The sequence below is a fragment of the Musa acuminata genome, chromosome BXJ2-10 (genome assembly GCF_036884655.1).
Source record: "Musa acuminata AAA Group cultivar baxijiao chromosome BXJ2-10, Cavendish_Baxijiao_AAA, whole genome shotgun sequence".
NCBI lineage: Eukaryota > Viridiplantae > Streptophyta > Magnoliopsida > Zingiberales > Musaceae > Musa > Musa acuminata.
Genome location: NC_088347.1, coordinates 23,072,374 through 23,096,328, shown reverse-complemented (window position 1 = coordinate 23,096,328; position 23,955 = coordinate 23,072,374). Strand labels below are relative to the sequence as shown.

At 35.9% G+C, this 23,955-nt stretch overlaps 1 protein-coding gene across 1 annotated transcript; it reads right to left on the bottom strand.

Annotated features, from left to right (window-relative positions):
• Positions 1–1,531: 1,531 nt before the first annotated feature.
• Positions 1,532–23,734, bottom strand: LOC135624547 (dihydrolipoyllysine-residue acetyltransferase component 3 of pyruvate dehydrogenase complex, mitochondrial-like). Its single transcript, XM_065128269.1, has 19 exons — positions 23,461–23,734; positions 23,290–23,369; positions 22,366–22,497; positions 22,044–22,138; positions 21,927–21,967; positions 19,177–19,232; positions 19,023–19,097; positions 18,829–18,921; positions 12,611–12,850; positions 12,405–12,477; positions 7,192–7,292; positions 7,023–7,108; positions 6,824–6,899; positions 2,745–2,812; positions 2,588–2,654; positions 2,417–2,512; positions 2,240–2,342; positions 2,064–2,159; positions 1,532–1,979 (listed from the first exon to the last, which is right to left on the bottom strand). The coding sequence occupies exons 2-19, from the start codon at positions 23,326–23,328 to the stop codon at positions 1,909–1,911; spliced, it is 1,608 nt and encodes a 535-aa protein (XP_064984341.1). The 5' UTR covers positions 23,329–23,369; positions 23,461–23,734; the 3' UTR covers positions 1,532–1,908.
• Positions 23,735–23,955: the final 221 nt, after the last annotated feature.

Below are 23,955 nucleotides of genomic sequence, written 5' to 3'. Positions count from 1 at the left end.
GTCCAAATCAGTGGCAATTGATTCTGGTCGATCTTAGAAATTTAACATTAAATCTTATATAATATCTTGGACGACTTTTTCAGAATTTTTTTTATTTTTTAAAAAGATGATCCTGTTTTAGTTTTTCCTAAATGATGTCTTTGTTTAGAACAATGCTAAAAATACTCAACACCAGTATAACACAATAAAAATATTATAAAATCTATTGGAAGACTCTGTAAATGATACAAATACATTCATAACCTTAATCAAACTAATCTTAAATCTAAAAATTTTATAGTATGTTGATCTATGGGCAATGACAACTAAAGATGTATAATATAAGATCATTTAAATTATTTATTAATAGTATTAGTGTTTTTAGTATATCAACAAAAGCATTGTAACAATATTGTAAAAGTACTGTAAGAGAGTCGAATTGTCTCAAAACACAATAGAAATCATTTGATATATTAATTAGGATTCAAATAAGTATTTATAATAATTTATAAATCATTCAAATAGGGATAAAATTTGATTGATCATAGTGTTTTGATCATTACAATAAAATACTATAAAATATACTTTAAAATATGGTAAATAATTTAAATGAACTCCTAATCTCAATCAAGTTAAATCTAAAAAATATGATATCATAATAATTTATAATGATGTTAATCAAAGAGATATAATATGATATCACTTTCAATGTATTTCAATAGGTTTACAATATTTTTAATACATCAATAAAAACATTATAAATATTATAAATAAACTAAATAAAAATACTGTAATGATCCATAACTAGTGAAAAAACACTGATGAAAAAAAATACCATTGTTGTTGGTGATAGGTATTATGAATATTATTCGAATTATGGTCATCATTTGAAAAATAAACCAAAACAAGGAAAGCCTTTTGAGAAACAAAAAGAAAAATCACCATAATATCTTTGCATTATTAGAAAATGATAATAAAAAAAATATTATTACAGCATTTTTTATTATAAAGAAAAACCTTAGATGATCCGAGTCTTGGATACTTAATTTCTATCACATAACAATGACCATAAATTAGGATGAGCACAAAGATTTAGGTAAAGCGAGAAACCTCTTTTTGCGGTGAGGCTGATCCAAATTGTTATCATCCAAATAAGGGCAATCTTAAGACATTAATTAGCACGGTAATATGACTAGGAATTGTGAACAGAGGGACCAAAATGTCAATATATTTTGATAATTTCCAATGATTTAAAGGAAAGCTTAAAACCTAATAAATAAGCTCACATCAAAATATTAGACTGCAAAAAATAACTTGAGAAACAAATTAAATTACAACTGATTCCTTGTTAGGCACATCCTTAAGACTTACTGGAAATTGAATCATTTAGTGCCAAGGGTTGTACAATTTCAGAAGCATATAGAAGGTCCAGGTATCCTTCAAAACATTAAATCATTGTACATGAAATACAATGTCCTTATTGCTAGAATCACATATACAGACGAGATTCACATTAACAGTATAGCACAAGAATTTTGCCTAAAAACGTTCATAAGCAAAGATGAAGCCCATTGAGATATGGGTAAAGACAGTGTGTTCAAAATAAAGCGGATACAACAAAGCATACTATATATCTAAGCCACAAGAAATAGAAACAAAAAAAATAACAAATTGTCCACAAGGACAACGACACGTGTCGTTCACAGGTTTAGAGAACATGAAAACATGCATGCAAAGGACCCCAAATTGTTGGGACATTCCGAATTGTAGTTGCTGTGACAAACGCTTAAGCACATGAAAATTATTAGTTGACCACTCCAGAAGGGCCACAACACCCTTTAAATCGGGATATAATTAACAAAAGAACTGGAGAGCATGTGCAATCTTTATTGGATAAACCCTACAAAAATGTTAGATGCAACGTTCGCTTCACAGTAACATGGAGTGTGGGTTCTCAATGTAGCCTTTAAAAGCTTTCAACCACTGGGCGCCAATCGCACCTGACATTAGTGTGAAAGAAAAGTCAGGGGTCAATTCCACCAATTGTACACCGAAAGAGTAATGCATGAGTAGGTGGCACATACCATCAATCACACGGTGATCACAACTCAATGTGACTGACATGAAGGAACCAAATTCAAATTGGTCAGGAGCACCACCAGGAAGCACCCTCCTCTCAGCTGCTCCACTCGGAAACAAATTCCAGCATCAGTATGCATTATTACATTGCAGATAAACATTATGAACAATTAAAATATACCAGATCCAACAGCCAAAATGGCTGATTGAGGAGGATTTATGATGGCACAGAACTGCTTGACACCAAAAGGACCTCCAAGATTTGACACCGTAAATGTACCTCCCTACAAAATAATTTTCACCGAGTTATTAGGCATAAAGCTATTGCTGTTAGATCCTTGCAACTATATTTTGATACCTCATAATTTTCTGGTTTCAAGCTGTTCTCTTTGGCCTTCTGAGCCAAATTCTTCACTTCCTCTGCAATTATAGACAGTCCCTTCTTGTCTGCATCCTGCAAAAATCACATGCATGTTATAGAACACATAATACATGCACTAAAGCCATGAATTCATGCGCCACTAATTACCCTAATAACTGGAACAAACAACCCATTATCTGTCTGGACAGCAACATTGATATTAACATTGTTGTACCTGCATCAACAGAATTAAGTTGGGATGAATCTATAACTTATTAAAAAGAAAATTATTTGAAAAGAATAATATAAAATTCAGGAGTTTTACTGTCGAATGAAGTCATTCGTCCAGGAACTGTTACACTGAGGAACTTTGCGAAGAGCCAAAGCAGCTGCCTGTGATATAAATGTATGTTCAGAACATATTCAGAACTGTTGCACCAAATCAGATTTTAAAGACGAGAAATTTCCGTTCCTTGATGATAATGCAAAACATGTCAAGCTCAACAAAGAATAGGAAAACAAAAACATCAACAATCCTATGAAGCCAGATAATAAAATTTCTGATCAAGATCTATATACACTTATTTTTTGCAAGAAGACAATGGAATAGATTGGATATTCACAATATATCTTTTCACATTGAAACTACAATCATCAACTTCTGTCATAAAACAAAGTTAAACATATACAATTGGATAACAAATTATATGAGAAACAGTAAACATAGACTCAAAACATTACAGAATTTGGTTAGACAATCACATGTTTAAATGCATATTTAAACAAGAGACTAGGGCTACACAAACACAAAGTTATTTATACGCCAGTGCAATGTTGCATCACACACCATGGTTTGGCCCTGTGAGAAAGGACCAGTGTCACCAGACACATCATTGTTGGACATGGGCACACTCACAAGTTGACTGATCTGTGGTCTATCAGCCTCCAGTACTACTTTCCCCTTGTCATAACTTGAAATTCATAATTTGCTCAATCAAGTGCTCGGGCCATGTCCTTCCATCTCTCGTTCATCAGTGTAAAGATGGCCATAAGCACGTGAGTCACCTCCATAACACTAAGAAAAGACTCATCCAACATTGGATATACCATAGTTCCCTAGCACATCATTCAAACCTCACTGTGGTACCACTAGTCTCTAATTCTAGGGAAAGAAGACCAAGTAAGCTAAAAAGATATCTTCATTACTGAAAAAATAAGACAATATTACAAACCTTGATAAAAGAGGCTTACAATTCATTTTATAGGCTTAAAAACCCTAAAGTATATTAGGCTACCATTGTTCCCCCATAGCCTTTCTACGTTTCTCTATTTCTCCAATATTGTTTAAATATTCTCTAATTCTACTTCTACTACGTAATTACTTAACTAAAATTTGGTAAAGTGCCAAAATGGATACCAAGCCAAAATTTTAAACTTTGGACTTGTATTACACCAGCAAGAAACACTAAGAAAAACAATGTTTGCGACAAGGTTCACCTTACCCGTCCATACCAGTGTACCAACTAGCTATCAGTACGATACATACTGAGGCATACCAACGTACCATATGTCGGTATAATGCCGAGGAGTACTGATGGTATGGTAAAATTATCGAAAATAGCTCAAAAATATCTAAAAATAGACCCAAAAAAAAGTTAAATTGGGGTTTTTAAGTTAAAAATAAATATAAATTTAGTATATTTTAGCAAAAATTATCTAAATCAGGAAAGAAGAATGATGCATATCTTCTTCAAGCTTTGAGGAGTAACTTTGTGGTACATTCCGAATCATCCTTCCATTAATATTGAACTATCTCAAGAGATGGTTTGAATTGTTAGATTATTTTTTAAACAACTTAAACTTTAAGATTCAAATAAATCAAATAATCAATCGATGGATATACCTGGTTCTACCACCAAAAAGAATATCGAGACTCCATAAGCAATGGATTGAGGTCCTTGATCTTATGTATTTATATATCAATTTGACAAGTTTGTCGAACTCAATCCTTAAATAAATCCTACAACATAGTATATTGATACATCGTATGCCACTGGTGCATCAATTTAGTGATGGTCGTAGATTGATCGTTGTGAACCACAAGTGTCTGAGGTGGCTCCTGAGGTAAGGACGATTATGCCATGTATTGGTGCAGAGCATGGAGAATGTCAGAACTTCTACTTTTGTCATTGATCTGTCGCTCCGTATCATAAGATCAATCAATGTACTACTGCTCGGAGAAGTAAGACCAACTATCATCATACTGCTGTTGGCCGTAAGATTCTTCATAAAATGCCGATTGTGAATATGATGAGCTTTGCTCTGTGTCTACGTCGTATAAGCTCTATCGCATATGCTCAAAATCATCCACTACCTTTCCCCTTCCACTTCCCCTTCTGTGTATAAACTTGACAGATACCTCGTCGAGCTCCATGATCGGAATCTTTAGTGGCATGTGTAAAATACTGCTCCTCGGCCCATGCACCACCCTCAAATTGTGTACACAAGACCATCAACTCCCCGACGTCGCCGCCATCATCGGTCGAAGCGATTGAGAGGGTGTCTCATTGCTTGACCCGATTCTTTCCAACGGTATGGCTAATGCTACTGCCTTCCCCTTTGTCTTTGCACACTAGGAGGATGATTGTGGCAAAGAAAAGGGTTTCAAAACTCTTTCATATATTTCAAACGATCAATTTGATCGGTTGAAATAGGGCAATCTAAGCCCTTGATCGGTAATGATCGAAATCTGATCGTTACCGACCGTCGGTAACAATCAGATTTCGACCATTACCAATTGATATAGACCCCGTATCGCTCGATATAGGGTCATGTAACAAGTACAGCCCGATACATGGTGGTCCGCATACCAATCCCTTGTTGGACCAGTACATACCGCCCATAATGAGTGATACAGCTCAATACGACAAACCCTAGTTTGTGATCTAGAAGATAATAACATTCTTATGCTAAAAAATAACAAAGAAAAGGAAAAAAGCCATTTCAACCATAATCAATCCTTGCATCATCACTCAAACTGAGAGATGAACTAAAATGGAAAAATAGAAGGACGATGACATGTAAGTTCAACAATATATCGATTAGGCATGCAGTCCTTCATAAAAAGATGTCTTTGATCACAAAATAGTTATTTGGTCATGTCAAACGACATCAGAATAACAACACCCAAAGTCCTTGGTCAAGAAAACATAGGACACTTCAAGTCAAACAAATTCGTAAGGATATGGTAGGCATTCCCAACAATAGAAATTCCCCAATTAATTTGTCTCTTGTGATAAAGATAGAAAATATTCAATTATATAAAAAGGCAATTATCAATGATAATGGTCTATTTATGTCATAGTATTCTGCAATTTTCTCAGAGCTCCATTTATTGTAAGCAAGTTGATCATGATAAACATGGTGCTATCCAATGATTTTGGGTTTGCATCATACATGATAGAACCACTACTACAACAAAAAAATTGAGTTATGGTATTAAAGATGAATTCAGATAGGACACCATACTTCACTCCCTTTCTTTATTCTTGATGTTGAGTTTTATGTCTGATCTTGAAGTAACCTGATGTTATTTATATGTACATAACCCACAATAAGGAGTCTTACCTGATTAATATATCAAGCTATTAGGATTAATTTGGATGTTGGTCCCTCTCCCGTGTCAAAGAGGGTAAATGGTCATTAGAGGTTCATGAAAAAGAAACTTATAGCAACAAAAAGAAAAGAAACCAATGATCCATGTGGTGCTTAATAAGAAGTTTCTCTCATCACCTTGAACCACTTAGGTTAGCCTTGCACCTAAAAATTACAATCAAAATCCTAAAAACAATGCTCCTCATACATTCTGTGCATATTTCTTACCATGTCAATGGAACGCCCATGTGAAAAAGCAGAGACAACCTAGGTGTTTCACACCTCTTTTTAGTTGCCTAATAGTCTTGACAACCACCACTAACCGGACAACTAACAAAGTTAGCGATGCAAGCCCATCAATAATTGGTATTAAAGCATGCAGCAAACCAGAAAATCATAAGATTATATCTAATAGAGTCTCCAACTGAAGAGCAAAACCTACAGATAGACACTCCCTAGATTGCATCAGAGGAATCAACACAAGGCAGAAACTTTTATCAGATCATCAGTATACGGGATTGAAAACATAAAACTAACAAGGCTCCAGATGCAAAATCAGTTGCTAGCTTTAACTTAGAAGAACATCAAACAATGTGGAATCATCATGGTAACTGAATTCTCAAAAGAACATATTTTGCTGCATCTTGCTGAGCATGAAGTCCTAGCCAACCATTACAAAATTACAATCAGGAGTATAATGTATAAATTCACAAATAATATATCACTAGATGGGATTTAAAGGGAACAAACCTTTATGACAAGGTCATTGATTGATATTCTTTTACCACCAGAAGTCTCTTGTATAGCATTAAGTTTGCTCCGCAACCTGAGGGGAGTGTAAAGTAGTTCATACTCTGGATTATCTTAATTGCATCCACTTTCAATGAAACCAACATTCAACAAACAATGTTACACTATCAACGTTAAATTACAGCAAATTGATACTCACTCCATAAGCTTGTCAACACGGGTGTCTACTGTTAAATAGTAGTGGGGAATAGTCTGTTTAGACAGCAGCAAGCGGGAAGCTGTAACCTGCAAATTTGGACCATCAAATATGAACACAACAACACTAGAAACTCAACTAGGTGAGAAGATTGAAGGAAGGATTTAGTTACTTTTCTTATCTGGGAATTTGGAAGGTCCACATAATCCAATCCTTGAACAGCGGCTGGACCCTTTGCCTTGGATTGAGCAGAGACATCTTTTTCCCTAGATGCTACATTCAATCAAATGCACAGTCACTTTTACGATACCAAAGAAACATGAAATGTTTTATCATAAATATGATTGTGTTATGCATATAGAGAAGTGCATGACTATCAAGGTCTCCAAACAGTAAGATAACATAATTGAACTTATGATTGCAATATAATCACGTCTTAATTGTTAGTGATGTCAATATGGTGTTAGTGGGTAAGGATTTCTCAAACTAATATAAGAGATTCCTTAACCAGATGACAGCAGGAGCAAAACATCAACAACTGCTTGGCCCTTTTTTTTCATACGATGATAAGTGGTGCAACTCAAGTCAGTGGACTATAAAAAAAGGGCAACAGTTGAAGCAGAAAAACAATAAAAGAAAAAGAGAAGTTTATCGCTACAAGATACAAATCATCAGCATTCACAACCAAGATAACTTGGTTATGGTACAAGGTCTTACCATAGGGTATCAGTGGTAAACTTAGCATTTGCTAGTTGAATAAAAGAATTAATCTAATAATATTTTTAAATGGATAATGTGATTCACCAAGAGAAGTGCTTACATGTTAAACTATTGTCAACCAAGCACTGCAAGGTATATGCAATGTAGCACATGTTGCATATGCCACACAATGTTATATGATATGGTAGCATGTGGCATGATTGAATTTAATGCAAGCGCTACAAGATGATATTAGTACCCACAAAGTACTTTCTGCTTGAAGACTTCAATACTGCATTAATATAAATATAGTCTCTTCTCAAAAATCTGAGTTATTTCAGCTCACCTTTCAGTGTAAAACACCTGGTGCATAAGCTAAAAAATATCTCTAATAGCTAGAGATTCTTAAAACTTGCAAAATAAAAAATTTGCTGCATAAGAAATCACAACACAAAATAATGCCACGCAACCCAAATAAGCAATGGGAAAAAGTCACCCTCTTCTCTATCAAGCACATTTCTTTTCCACTTGAAAGGCTTCATTAAAGTTCAAGTAAAAATGGGACCTGTGCACCAAAAGACCACATTTACATGATAGTTAGCTCAAGTCAAATGGATGAATGGTAGCACGTGTGAGAGTTAGGATTCTCTTTTGCACTTGCACGGCATGTGCTTGCTATTTAGCTTATAATATCTGTCAAATTTTGAAAATTAACCAATGTGTTATCCACTAATGTTGACTTCCTACTACCAATTTGGCCATAAATAAGGCTCCATTGATCTAGGCAGCTAGGAAAGTAGCAGATAACACTAATGTTGATTTCCTACTACACCTTAAACTAGTGTTGACTTTCTACAACACCTTAAACATTGGTCTGATGATGGTGAACCAGACCCTCTTACCAAAGGTTGAGGGTTTGAAACCTCAACTACACATTTTGGAAGGTGACAACTAGTTTATCCAGTAAAGATCTTAACAATTTATCACAAGGTCCTGGGCTCGAATACCGCCTTCACTACTCACTCTTTGCCAAAAAAAAAAACAAGAAGTTTCATCCTTATTAGCCAGTGTGGGCCGGTATTTACCAGTCCATTGCTGAACCGCCACACAAACCAAAATATTTTGCCCCCCACTTGAATCCAACCAAAATTCACGAAGATCTGATGAAATTCATTCGACTTTGGCTACATGGGATCTACGCAAGAATACATAATTTTAACCTATACTTGCTTAGATCTAAACTAGATCCAGCCTACATTTATGTAGTTTTAGCCATGGTCCATACTACTCCATTGTAGATTTGCACCAATCTGTTTTACAATTGCATAAATACAAAAAAATCCAAAAAAAAGACCTAGATCCACATGGATCAGACATAGAATTGCATGGATTAGACATGAATCCAACCTACATTTGCAAAGATCTAGTTTGGAAGCAGGTCATATTTTCAATGTCAAGTCAAAAATAGAGAGGCTTGGATGGTTTTCCTAATTTTATTATGGAGTAGAATACAATCATGTGGAAAGAATCCTAACGTATGAAAAAGTTCTGAATCTAGGATATTGGTTGATCATCCCCCTCTCTTAATTCCCCATCGCCACACTACTCTAATGATCAAGGGGAGTGAGATGCACAATGGTGAACAAGTAGAGGGTAATGGCATCATGAAGAGAAATCAAAACTTATTTCAGATTCATGGCATGATATTGCTAAAAGATTCTTCCAAAATTTGAGTTAGTGTAGTGGATGAAGCAATCGTTAGAAAAGCACTAAAGGTGGATTTATAGTTATATAGCTAATCATCAATTGTATTAAACATTTGAAAAAATAGTGAGAAACATGTTATTCCAGCTCTATCTGATGAAATTCTAAATAGTTTACGTACAACACAATCTCCTCAATTGTGGGTTGGCACACCGAGGCATGAAGCATCTATTGTGTATGTTAGTCGAGGTGGGAAAATAACCTGACTAAAGTACCATCTGGCTAATAAATTTCCCAAAGTGATCAAATGTCCACTGACCAAATCCACCAAGGTACCCAAGAAATTGGACAAGCTTTAGGAGTTAAGTTGGATGCTCAAAACACCATATTGGCTAAAACAGAAAGACCAAAGGGAGGAGCTTTGTAACAGGCATCTAACCCTCCCATCCATGATAATTATGAGGATTATAGAAACAATGTTGATGAGGACCCTGATATTACAACTAGTTCTTATATCACCCAAGCACTAATATATGCAAGAGGCCATGATATATCGACATGGATTTGATGGTTCTTCACAATATGAGCATAACAATGGTAGTGGTAGTCAAAATGGTGTTTGACCATCTCCGTTCAGCTGATCCTTCAATTAGGCAACCCAATGGCAGTGGGGCTCAGGTTTTAAACAAGAGTGCCATCCTTGACCAAGTTAGCTAGGGTTGGTTACCTGAGGGAAGAGGAGGTGCTGAGAAGAGCAGCTCATCTTCCCAAGTTCACCACAGTTGTTTAAGGAAAGGCAACTTGATGAGGAGATGACTTTCCAAGACGGTTTCTGAGGGAGAGGAGAACTCCCGACCACTCCTTTCCCAAGTCAGTTATCCAGAAGTCTGTTATGCAGGAAGAAAGATGACCAGAGCTCATACTTGCTTTTGAAAGCAATAATACTGGAACTGGCCTGTAACTTGGGTAGCACATGCCTAGCACGTCTCATGAGATACGTAAAAATGGCAGCAGGGTAGGCATATGGGGCTTTCTTTGAGCTCCTTGAACAAAAGGCCACTCCTGATATAGTCATTTTTTATCTTATGTCTTGATCATTCAACATTCCCCTTAAAGTGAGAAGCAAATGAGGATCAAGGGATGCTTACATGGAAGAAAGATATTGGATGGCGATAGCAAAGTCATTCAACTTCAAAGGAATTTCTATACATGCAATTCGAGAATCTTACTATCGACCCATGGCATCCATCATTCAAGAACATGATCCAAAGATAGAGTCACCTACTTCGTATGAGATTTCTAGGTAGTATCACAATGAGGAAGAGGAAATTGGAAATTTGATAAGTAATTTAGCAAACCATGGGAACATAAAGTGTGACCCTCATATGTGATTGTCGGCCTGACTCAAATCGAGATAAGCATTATCACTATCCTGACTTTTTGTAACAAGAGGATCATCTTCCATAAGATGGATAGTACATAAAATCAAATTCAAGGCGAATGATATATTTAGCAGTGGTGAATGACATTGGGAAGCACTATGTAATACAAATGGTGACTGTTAACAGCTCAAATCTCAAGATTGACAAACAACTGATGGACACATGAAGACCTTTTTTTCTGGATACCATGAACTGCTCATATAAACCTTATGATAAAGAACATTGGGACATCCTTACAGTGAAGAGAATAGTGGCCAAAAGCACAAAGCATCATCTATTTATAATTGATGTAAAACTCACATAAGGGAAGTATCTAAGACCAAAGGTCACACGATTTGACACAAACTTTATCTCCATGAAGTCCATCCAGCAGATAAAGATTGAACTAAAGACTATGCTGGCATACCCATTTATTTGTATGCTGCCACGGACTGGACCAATGACAATCCAGCCATTGACCAGAATGGGTCTGGTACCCAAAATTGCATTTCATGGTCCAATATGTTTGTACATACATAAGATCTCAAATGAGTAATTGCACCTCGTAAGCATACTCATCATGAACACTGTGTTATTAATAGCAAATATGCTTCTACAATGATGAATTCCAACAGAGGCATACTTTTATCATAAAGAAATGCAGTAATAAGTCCCACTTAAAGTATTACTCATGTATTATAAATTACATTTCAACTATTATTTCCAAACTTTGCCACAACTAACTCAATATGGAGCAAAGAAAAATCACAATATCTCAAATAACTTAGACTGCAATCTGTTGCCAATGATCAGCTTCACAAACTATAGCATCATAGTGGGATAGTTAAAAACTGCAATCAGTGTTCAGTTGGTTCATCTTTGCAAGGCATACATTTGCAAAACATGCGAAGTGAAATCAACCATTGGCTTCAATCACTCAATTCAATATACTAACATTCATATGAATGAAAGAAAAATGTGTAATTTATCTACTGTAAAAGTTGGAATGCTAGTTCCCCACTACAGTGGGTTTCTACAGCAAACTATCTCACAGGCGACAGTAACAAGTTATCACTTGCTCCCGGTTCCATCTGAGGTTAACCATATGCCCCAGTAATGATTAGAACATCTATGTTCCACGACGATGTCATCTAGCGAACTCAATATTTGATTGACCATACATGTATAACTATGAAAACGGAAGTTATGCAATAGAATTTAATCAATATATATGTTTTAGCAATACTAGAAGGGTTTTTCCAGACCAACACTAAGTAAAGCATTAACAAACATGCTTTAGTAGTGCAATTAGCAGCTAGAGAATTAAATCATACATTCACTTTCCTTTTAAAAGATACTTGATAAAATGCTACTAAAACCAACTCCTAAAAATATTGCAGGTTCTTTATCCATAATTACGAGCAAACTAATTATCACGCTATGATGATTCATCATTCTGTATGCCTCCATAGTACGTACAAGTAAAATAGTAAAATAGCATCTAGCAAAGCATCTATGAAATCGTTATAAGAAATACAATAGAGGATGGTGAGAAGCATACCCAAATAATCAACAACATCTGCCTTCACAATCCGGCCATCAGGACCAGTACCTTTCAAACTTGAAAGTGACACCTGTGTAAAGGGAAACAAACTGAGAAAGCAAACAACAAAAGGTAATCCAGAAATTGATGCTTAGAACCAGAAGACAATCAAGTTTTGTTAGGGTCAAACATCAACAACTAATTTAATAAAACAAATGTCTCACGTTGTTATCTTCTGCCAACTTTCTTGCAAGGGGACTAGAGAAGATCCGGTCTTCTGAATGAGAAACTTCTTCAGTCTTTGAAGCATTTGGTTCAGCAGCCTTGGCAGGGATTTCTTCCTCCTTTTTAGATTGGGAAGGTTCAGAGGGTGTCTTAACTTCAGTTGGAGCAGCAGATTTTGAAACACTGTAATCTTTAAATTTTTCAATATCACCCTCTTCCTCCACAATTATAGCAATCGCCTGATGACAGATTGTATTATCAAAGTCATAATGTATAGAAGTAATATCATGTCATGAAGGTCTGATCATAATATCAAAATGGTTTTAGAAAGACTCATACAAAGAATAAATTCAATTTAAGCAACATCAGAGGCACAGAAGACCACGATCATTATTAAATCATCAAGGTCACTATTTCTAAATTATATTCCATGTTGAACCTATAGCTATTTGACAATGCCCTGTTTAGTTTATTCAAGAGGTCAAATGTCGCAAAATAGATATGGGAGACATGTGAACTATGTATTATTTATTACATCAGCTTTCCATTGAAGAGAAAAGGTGAAGAGGGAAAAAAAGAGAGAGAAAAATAAAAGGAAAGAATGACAAAATATTTTTTAAAATGAATTTAAAAATAGTAAACCTATTTTTAGTTTTCAGAAATTTTAAGATAACTTAATGTATTTTAAAAGCATATAAAATTTATTTTTAAAATAGTATAGATGTACATTTGAACTATTATTTTATTTTGTAAGTATACATTCAAATATTTTAATTTGGATCCAAAACCTCATAGCGGTAACTATCATCTGGATCCTTTTAGTATATATCCACCCCAATCCAAAATTATAGAAATAACCAGGTTAGACGTTAAGATCCATATCACACCCGGCACTCCATACCCAAGTTCAAGCAACATAGAGAATAAAATACATAGTACTTATTTTAAAAAATAATATAGATGCATATGCGAACTATTATTATTGGTTGTAAGTATATATTCAAACATTTCTATTGGATCCATAACCCCACAGCAGTAACTATCATCTGGATCCTTATGGTATACATCCACCCCAATCCAAAATCATACAAATAACCAGGTCAGATGCTAAGATCCATATCACACCCGGCACTCCATACCCAAGTTAAAGCAACATAGAGAATAAAACACATAGTACTTATAAGACTTTGCTGTAGCCTTTGAGATAATCACCATCCTTTAATATTTTCGTTCATATCAAACAAATATGCCAGTATGTTCTCATCATTGAGACTATATGTAATACTTATGTAACATAATAGTATGTTTTAATCATAAGAATAATCACCATGCTACAATCATTATTAGAGCGAAGAAATCCAACATCCATATGTCACCCAGATGACAATCCACATAAAATAAACCACAGGTTTCTCTTCCATTTTTTACTTTCTATCCCTTACAACTATGTTTTGAATGACCTGCAAAATCCAGAAACAAAACTACTTAATACTGGTTGAAGTAGATGCTGCCTCAATCAATAGAGGGAAATTTATCAACCTAATCATCCATGGATTAGTGATGGATGGCTATGCAAGACAAAACATTACCTGTCACATATATCTTGTAAAAATTCCTATATTGGTCAAACCAACTCTCAACTTATACCATCTTACTTAAGGCAACTTGTACCACTTCCAACACGTAATAATAGAAATATTATACCAATGAACTCCATCTACCAATTCCATCACTATCAACCAAATAGATGAGATAACTCAAAATAAAAGCAGATTCGCAATTGACCATCCACCCTGCACCATATGATGATCAATGCCTTGTCAAACTTAACTAGATTTTAAAGTTTTAAATCAAAAGTCCATCTATCATCCAAACTCATTTGAGCTCCACTTATGTCAATACCTTCTAAAGTCCAAAGTCTAAGAAAATATTAGTAACAAATAATTTAAAAATGAAATCTCAAATTTAGTTCTGGTATGGTTGAAATGAATTAACTAGCTATTGTTACATAATCCCGATATCTAACTAAAAAGATCAGCTTGGTGAATTCCCAAGGGTAGTGAGGTGGTAAAGGTACAGACAGGGAGAAAAAGCTACTGCTCTTTGTTTAATAGTCCTAAGGTGGTTAATTCCCTACAGCGATGACATACTGTGCATCTCTGGAAATCACAGAAGAAATAAATGAATAGACCCACAGTACATATAACAATTTATAAACAAATTATTTGCTCTATCAATATAAAAAAATTTCATGAAAATTTCAGTATTACAAAGAGAATAATGAAGACTTTCCGTCAAGCAACAAAAATACACACAGTGATTGCAAAAGGCGCTCGGGCGCTCGCCTAGGCGCTCGGGCGAGGCGAGGCGAGGCCTGAGCGCCTCGCTAATGTCCCAGGCGGCGCGCTTCAAACAGGCGCCGCCTGGGCGCTCGCCCGAGCCCGGGCGCTGGGCGCTTCGGGCGAGCGCCTAGATAAACCAAGGCGACCGAACCAGAATTTTAGGTCTGGTTCGGTCCTGGTTCGAATGTTAGTTGGTTCAATCGAACCAACTAAACCGATATAACCCCAACCCTAACCCTAACCCTAACCCAACACTAACCTGCTGCCGCTGCCGCTCTCGATCCCGATCCCGATCGCGATCTCGTCGCTCGCTGCCGCTGCTCGCCGCTGTTGCTACTCGCGCCTCCTGCGAGCCCTCCCGCGAACCTTCCCGCTGCTCGCGCCTCCCGCGAGCCCTCTCCCTTTCCCGCTGCCGCCGCTGCCGCCGCTCGCCGCTGCTTCCTCGTTTCTCCATCAGGCTCAGTATACTCTTAATATTAAGTTTATTTGAATTTTGAAATGATTAATTTTCTGTTAATAGATTAATAATATATTATTTTGATTTTAATGTTGTTAATTTTTATTTATTTGAAATTGTTAGGTTTCAACATAAATGGCAAGTGTAGAGAGCAACTCAATAGAGTCTCCAATGGTATCAAAAAAAGATCCTGCATGGAAGTATAATTATTTGAAAGATCCGAAAGATCCTAATGCAGTGACTTGCATATTCTGCGATAAGACTACCAGAGATGGTATTTTTCGTGCAAAACAACATCTAGTAGGAAATTTCAAGAATGCAGCAGCTTGCAAAAAATGTCCACCTGAGGTAAAAGAAGAGTTGCTGAATTATATGAATGAAAAGAAGACACAAAAGAATGAATCTTATGGGAATTTACCAGAAGACAATGTTGAACATCTCAGGGATGAAGAAGAAGATTATTCTGCGAGTATTAACCCAAGTGAAAAAAGAGTATACGACAAAAAGGGAAAAGAAGTTATGAGTACTAAGAAAGGTAGAAAAGGACCGATGGATCTATATATGCTTCAAGGATCCCAGAAACAACAAGGGCAAGCAGGAGGCTCAAAATTGAGACAAACAAATATAAGTGATGCTTGTGATAAAGAAATAAGAGGAAGAACAATTCAGCACATTGCTCGCTTCTTCTATCAGGCTGGTCTTCCCCTTAGTAAAACTCGTTTAGACAGTTTTAAGGATATGATTGAAGCTATTGGAAGATATGGTGCAGGATTAAAACCTCCAAGTTATTATGAGATGCGAGTTCCATTGCTGCAAAAAGAGTTGAATTATACAAATGACTTACTAAAGGGTCATAAAGAATCATGGGCAACACATGGTTGCTCTATTATGTCAGATGTTTGGACTGACAGGAAGCGCAGGAGTATAATTAATTTTATGGTTAATTGTTCTTTAGGGACTATGTTTGTGAAGTCAATAGATGCTTCATCTTTTGTAAAATCTGGAGACAAGATATATGATTTACTTGACAACTTCGTGGAAGAAATTGGAGAACAAAATATCATTCAAATCATAACCGACAATGGAAGCAACTATGTTTTAGCTGGTAATATTCATCTTTTGATTTTGTTAATTATTTTATCTTCAATTAAGTGTGTTAAACTCTTAAGTCTTATCATTTTTGTTATCCTTTGTCTCGGGTAAATTGTTTGAATCAAAAAGACAACACTTGTATTGGACTCCATGTGCAGCACATTGTATTGATTTAATGTTGGAAGATATTGGAAAGATCTTAGAAATCAAGAAAACCTTAGAAAGGGCAATTTTTGTTGTTTGATTTCTTTATAATCACATTGGGGCTTTGAATATGATGAGAGAATTTACAGGGAATAAAGAATTAGTGAGACATGATGTTACCCGATTTGCTACTTCATTCTTGACATTACAGAGCGTGCATCGTCAAAAACATACTCTGAGAAATATGTTTACCTCTGAGAAATGGGTGACAAGCAAATGGGCAAAAGAAGCAAAAGGCAAGAGGGCTGCTGATATCATCTTAATGTCATCCTTTTGGAATCATGTAGTTTATATATTAAAGGTAATGGGCCCTCTTATTCGAGTCCTTCGGTTGGTGGATAATGAAAATAAGCCTACAATGGGATATATTTATGAGGCTATGGATAGAGCAAAGGAGACGATTAAAAGATCTTTTAATGAAAATAAAGAAAAATATGAGAAAATTTTTACAATCATTGACGAAAGATGGAATTGTCAACTTCATCGTCCCTTACATGCAGCAGGATATTATTTGAACCCTGAATTCTTTTATAAGATTAAATCTGTTGGATTTGATGCAGAAGTTTTGGGTGGGTTATATCAGTGTGTTGCAAGATTAGTTCCCAGCATTGAGGTTCAAGATAAGATTATTCATGAATTATCTTTATATAAAAATGCTGAAGGTCTTTTTGGAATTCCAATTGCCGTTCGATCCAGGACAACTACCTCTCCAGGTATTAATAATTTGATATAATTAATTTCATATATATTATGTTACTATGTTATTGCTAATAATAACATAAATTTTGCAGTTGAATGGTGGAGTCTATTTGGAAATTCCACCCCGAACTTATAGAAATTTGCTATCAAAGTACTTAGTTTGACATGTAGTGCTTCGGGTTGTGAGCGAAACTGGAGTGTCTTTGAGCATGTAAGTATTACTAAATATTTTTATTTTAATTTATTTATTTATTTAGATATATGTATTAATATATTGTTAAATTATATAACATGACAGATTCACTCGAAGAGAAGAAATCGGTTAGAACATCAACGATTGCACGATCTTGTTTACATAAAGTATAATCAAGCTTTGAAGACTCGTCATGATTTGAAAAATAGATTTGATTCAATCTCATTGCAAGATATTGATGATTCAAATGAGTGGTTAGTAGGAGAAATGGGTGCTAACTTGCAAGATGCTGAAGACGAGCTTGTATTTGAAGATGATAGATTGACGTGGGGAGATGTGTAAAGAGCTTCAGGTGCTGGAGAATTACAAACATATACAAGACAGATGTCAAAGAGAAAAATGAGTGCAAAAGCATCAAGCTCGGCTCCTGCTATTGTTGAAGACATAAAGAATGAAACATATCTTGATGAAGAGGAAGGAATCGAAGAACAAGAGGAAGAAGACGAATTCAATGAAGATGATTTGTGTGAAAATGACAATAATATTGATTATGATGAATGACTTTGATGTAAAATTTTAATGTTTTGAATTTTGAAACTTTTTGTTAATGTGACATTGTGATTTTGTATCTTAGATTTTCTTAATTTAATAGCATATTTTTATTTAAAATTTTAAATAATTATATTTATTAATTATATTATATATTTTTATATTTTAGCGCCTCGCTTCGCTCGGGCGAGCGCCTAGCGCCTCGGGCGTTTTTGGACCTTGGCGCCTAACGCTTTTTAAATCACTGAATACACATGAGACCTATTAAAGTTCATGGAAACATACAAGAACAGTGATAACAATCAGAGCAATAATAACAAAAATAAAAGATGAGAAAAGGCAAGCATGTTAAAAGCAGGGTCATAAAAAATGATCAACATAAGCCCTAGTGCAACAGTATAATTGCACAACGGTTACTCCTTTGAGACTTGGGTAGCAGGGTTCAAATCACAAAAACAACCTCTCTACTTGTAGGGTAAGGTCGTATACATTTGATTGTATACCCTCTTCAACTCACCGCGTTAGCAAAAGCCTCATGCACTGGGTTCACCCCTTTTAAATGATACATGCAACATTAGAGCATAATTGTTTAATGAAAGCTATAAAACCCATAAATTAAAGGGAAAAACTATGAGATTGGCATTGGCAATAAAGATAATTATGCACTATATATACAAGTACCTCGCCAACTTTTAGATCTTTGGACCCATCCCCATGTATTATCTTAGCAATATAGCCTTCTTCCATGCACTCCATCTCCACCGTAGCTTTATCCTAATCAAATAATGATTGAATTTTACAGAAATACATATGAACTAATACTATGAAACTTCACCAAGGCAAAGTAGGTATCTTTGCATCTCAAATCCACTTACAGTTTCCACTTCACAAAGCACTTCTCCCGGCAAAACTTTGTCTCCTTCCTTCTTCAGCCACCTTGCAATATTTCCCTACAATGGGAGAAAGCATTGAACAAGTAAATACACGATCTATAATATCAGAAGAACTAGCATTTAGTGTGTTATATACCTCGGTCATGGTTGGAGAAAGTGATGGCATTCCAATTGTTTCATGAGGAGGCAACTCTAACCATATAATGAAATAATAAGTGTCCATTTTAATGCCCTCAATGTCATTGTTTGAAGCAGGCATATACATAATGTACCAATAAAAATATAAAATATGCAATGAAAAAAGTACATAATCAGTACAATGAAATGAATTCATAAAGATAAAAGGCACCATCATATATTGATGCAACGCTAATTGAAAGCTCACTCATTTTGCTTTTGCATTTTTCTTAAACATGTATGGAATGCATGAAGTCCAAGTAAGGAAGGATTTTGTCCAGTTTCTTATATAAAAGAAGGAAAAATTCATAATCATATCATATTTCTAAGAGTCTCATACTTGGCTTGCTTTCACGGCAAGCAGACCCACTATATGTTAAATATGTTTATGTAGAAAAAAACAAAACACATAAGCATACGTATGTTGGATAAGTATTTATGTCTCATTTTTCTACTTATGTTTATGTATGGCATTGACAGAGAAATTTAGTTTCAACTTAAAAGAATCATTTTCAAATAAAAAGTTTTTCCTGCAAAAACTTGTCATTTTCCAATTATCACAAAGAATACGTTTTTGAACACTGATTAACAATTTCGGTATAATTTATATTAGAAGAAGAACCTTGATGGAGTGTGGGAAAGGTTCATTTACATAAAAGAGTATGAGTTAACAAAAATAAGTGAACCAATTCGGAGCACAAATGGTTATTTTATTCCTCGGTCTCATTAAGTCACATTGAACTAGCAAAGTTTCAAACAGATAGGAAACACTAAAGCTATTGTAAGTTGTAACAGAGGTAACTGGTCAAGAATTCCACTGACCTGATAACCTATAGTTGCCACACAGGGAAAAGGTGTGTTATAGGACTGTTTTATTGCAAAGACTATTCTGAGACAAAGAACACAATCTTGAATCCAATCGACATTGGCAAAAAGAAATAAAAAAGAACCATTAGCTTTTTTCATTATAGAGGTGTGGCTATGGAATTTCTATAAAAAAAAGGCCAAATTTTCAACTCACACTAAGAAGCCTTAATGGGTAAAATTTGTGCATTTCTAACATTGCAGCGAATAACCAAAATTTATCTTGTGTTCCAGTATAATCACTCCTCCATTATTTATGCATGTAACTAGTCACTTCAAATATCTACCCAACCAAACTTCTCTTCAGCTAACACATAATGCTTTGGAAAGCTATAACATACAGGAAATTGCTTGCAGCATTCTAAATTAAGGCAGCAGTAACCTCCACAAGGGTATTAAATGTCAGGTGCTGTGCAATGTATCTGAAAATTGTATGTGATAGAATAGTGGTAATGCCAACTCACTTGCACTGTAAAATATGATTACATAGCATTATGAAGCAGCCCAAAGAGGTGCTACCACCTACTCTTCTATGGTCCACACTAAGACCAATCCCACTCCATGACACAATGGGTTGGTCAACCAAGTCAGTCCAAACATTTTATGGTAGGCCCAAGCCGCCCAACCTTTCTACCCAAGAAAATTTTGAAAGTTTCTGTTTCACGTCCCTTCAACTTTCAATTACTTCAAAATTCTTTACCATAGACGAAGGGCAACAAGCAGAGTGAATTGTAAGTTCTGCCATTCATCAAGCACATGGCAAATCAAAAACTTCAGTTGCTCAAGTGCACAGCGAGTGCTATGTTGCTTCTCTTCTCAGTTTCCTAGAGAACGACATTTAATATACAGCATTTCGGTTCTAAGGTTGGACATCATCACTATTTCACATAAATTTATATGATAAATAATAAATTCTGTTCTCTACGACTGTTTATTATTTAAATCATTGAAAATAGTAAACCACTCAAACACATTACATGTATGTTAGTATGATTGCCAATCAATATTAGCAGCACAATTTGGCACCATGGCATACGTAATGGCACACCAATACTTGCCCACCATGGATATCCTCCAATGAAATGTTCATGTTGTTCCCATTAGATGCAAGGCCTTAGAGAATTGGATCTGATCAACATCAAATGATTCATAACAACCATTTTCATATTTTCATTGGAAAAAAGGAGTTGCAATTAATTACGAGAAAAGGACTTTACTTGCGTCTAGTCTAGTACAATCTATTTGCATTTTATGGTGTTTGTTAGGGCAACACAATGACTGAGCCAATAAGTCTAAATTACAATGCTGGTGAAGAATACTCTACAACAGTTGGCCTCAATTACAAGGCTCCAAGAATCCTAAAGTAAAGCATGTAACACTATTCTAGAAAAAGCAAAGCATGTGTCACACATACAGTAATCAACATTTAGCACAACGTTTGCCCAAGCTAGCAATCGGCCTTATGGCAATGTGCCATTGCAGGAAGCATGTAATCAGCTAAGGTATAGCCCATCAAACACATGCTGCTGCACAAATCAATGTCAACCCAATAACAGCTAAGCCAGGATGTCATGACAAGGCAATCCTGAATTTGCAAAAAATATTGCAGCACTTTATAAGCTAATAAATATACAAAAAGACGAATTGGTGAAAGAAATTTCAAGTAAACGTATTGTAATATATAGAAATGTATAAGATTCAAGATTATGTTCTTCATATATCATCAAAAGAATCCAATTCTGTGCTTACTAAATAACAAGGAAAATAATAAATGTATCCCTGTATACATAACAAAAACCTAGATATAAAAAATAAAGCGATAACAAGTAGACGCATAATTTGAACCTGAATTAGTTGAAAAATGTCTCCTTGTAGCTACCTGCACACTGAAAATTATAATTATATTTATAGTCCACCCAATAGGTTTAAAAAATAATACAAAGACACAGGGAATACACAAACCATGATAAAGCATGGTAGAAGTTCATGCCAGCCAAAGTAGTTCTTGTGGTGGCTTTCTGGTAACAGTTCGTTCTAACTGATTCCGAACAAAATGCCTATAAAAACACAAGACTATGGATTAGACCAAACATTCAAATATATTTTATTGGACAACATTCTGTCCACAATGCCTTCAAGAGTACATAACTACATTTCTTCAGTCAATTAAGTCAATGATCTTAAACACAAATTAACAGAAGGCTTACATTCTTGATTTTTTTTCCACTGACAACATGATGATAACTCCTTGATACATCAGCATAAACAAACAAATAGTTGATACCTTCGGGCCGATGGTCACTTTCACCGCATCATCAAGATTTTCCACACCCTGAAGCATCGAAGCACGAGCCTCAACTCCAAATCTGATGTCCTTTGCAGCATAGTTTCTACACCTGCCAAGTCTACTTCCAATCTACAGCCACAGACATAACATCATTACTTTCTAACACTAGATATTCCAACACCAGTTACTATTAGTAGAATCTATCCTTATGATCAAAGTTGGAAATCAAAACTCTATTTGAACAAAACAATCAAATTATTAAAAACGCTAAGATTCGAATACAAAAGAAATTGTCACTATTAAAAGATTCAGCCTCCCACCAGTCTGCCGCAGCCTCTGGCGACCCTAGCAAACCAACAGATTAGCAAAAGAAGAGACAATAAGTAGGATGGTCACAATCAGAAAAAATCGTAAGAGGTCCTAGACAAGAGAGAGAGAAATGGAGGGACCAAAATCTCACCGGGCTTTGGAGGCGAGGGAGAAAATGGCACGATACATGGTTGAATCGAGTGAGCGATTGGGGATTCAAAGAGCGACAGGCGAAGCGAATAGCTCCTGGGTTAATCTAAAGGCTAGGTTTTCGGGTTTCGGTGGAAGAAACTAAGATTTGACTTAGGGGAAGGATTAGCTATGATGTTCCTCCTACGTGGATAAGTCGGAAAAGCCGCCGCTCCCACATCAACCCGATGAAGTGCCCGAGATTACATAGCATACCTTAAATCGCAAATCTATAGCCTCAAATTGAAATCCAGAATTATAAGCAAAGATGAAGATCCCGAGAAGAAAAAGAATTTCTCGTCAGTAAACGGAAAAAGAGCATCAAATGTCGAGCAAATTTAAAACAATTTCATCTCAATCCAATCCAAAACTGTCAGTTCAATTTAATGGAAGAGATGCCGGCGGTAAAGGGGGAGAATGGACCTTCCGGGAGTGACGGATTATCTGGAAAGCGAGCGTCATGACGGATCGGATCTGGTCGCCGCCGCCGCCGCAAGACGAAGCTGTCACGGAACGAGAAACCGATGAGACCATTCAATCCGTTTCGATCGATGCACATTACACGCACAACAAACCGAGAATGAGATCGCTCACCGGTGAGGATATCAGGAATGAAGTCTCTTACGGCTCCGGGAAGACGGCTACTGGGAAGAGGAGACGAGGACGGTTTATAGGAAGGTGGGAAGAAGGGTCCGGCAACAGAGAGAAAAAGGAAGAGTAAGGGTTTGGTGGCGAAATGTGACTAAAAAACTCATTATATCTGCCGATAGGAGAATATTTATTTTGTTTTTATAATTAATAAGTAGGAAAAAGAAAAGCGGAGCTTGAGTGCCATTTGGTTATTCCTAATGGTCAAACAACCCAGCGTGCCCGTGGAGTCGGATCGCTGCCCGTTTATGAAACGGGTCAAGATCCGAAGCACATCGAGTCAACCTACCCGATCACACCGGGTGAGATCCCCAATCCGACCCGGTAATTTCACAGCGCAAATGGATAGTAGGGATCAGATTAGTTATGATGCTCCTCTTACGTGGATGGGATCGAAACCAGTCATCGAAAAAGGGGTCATTCATGGGACTGAATGATGGG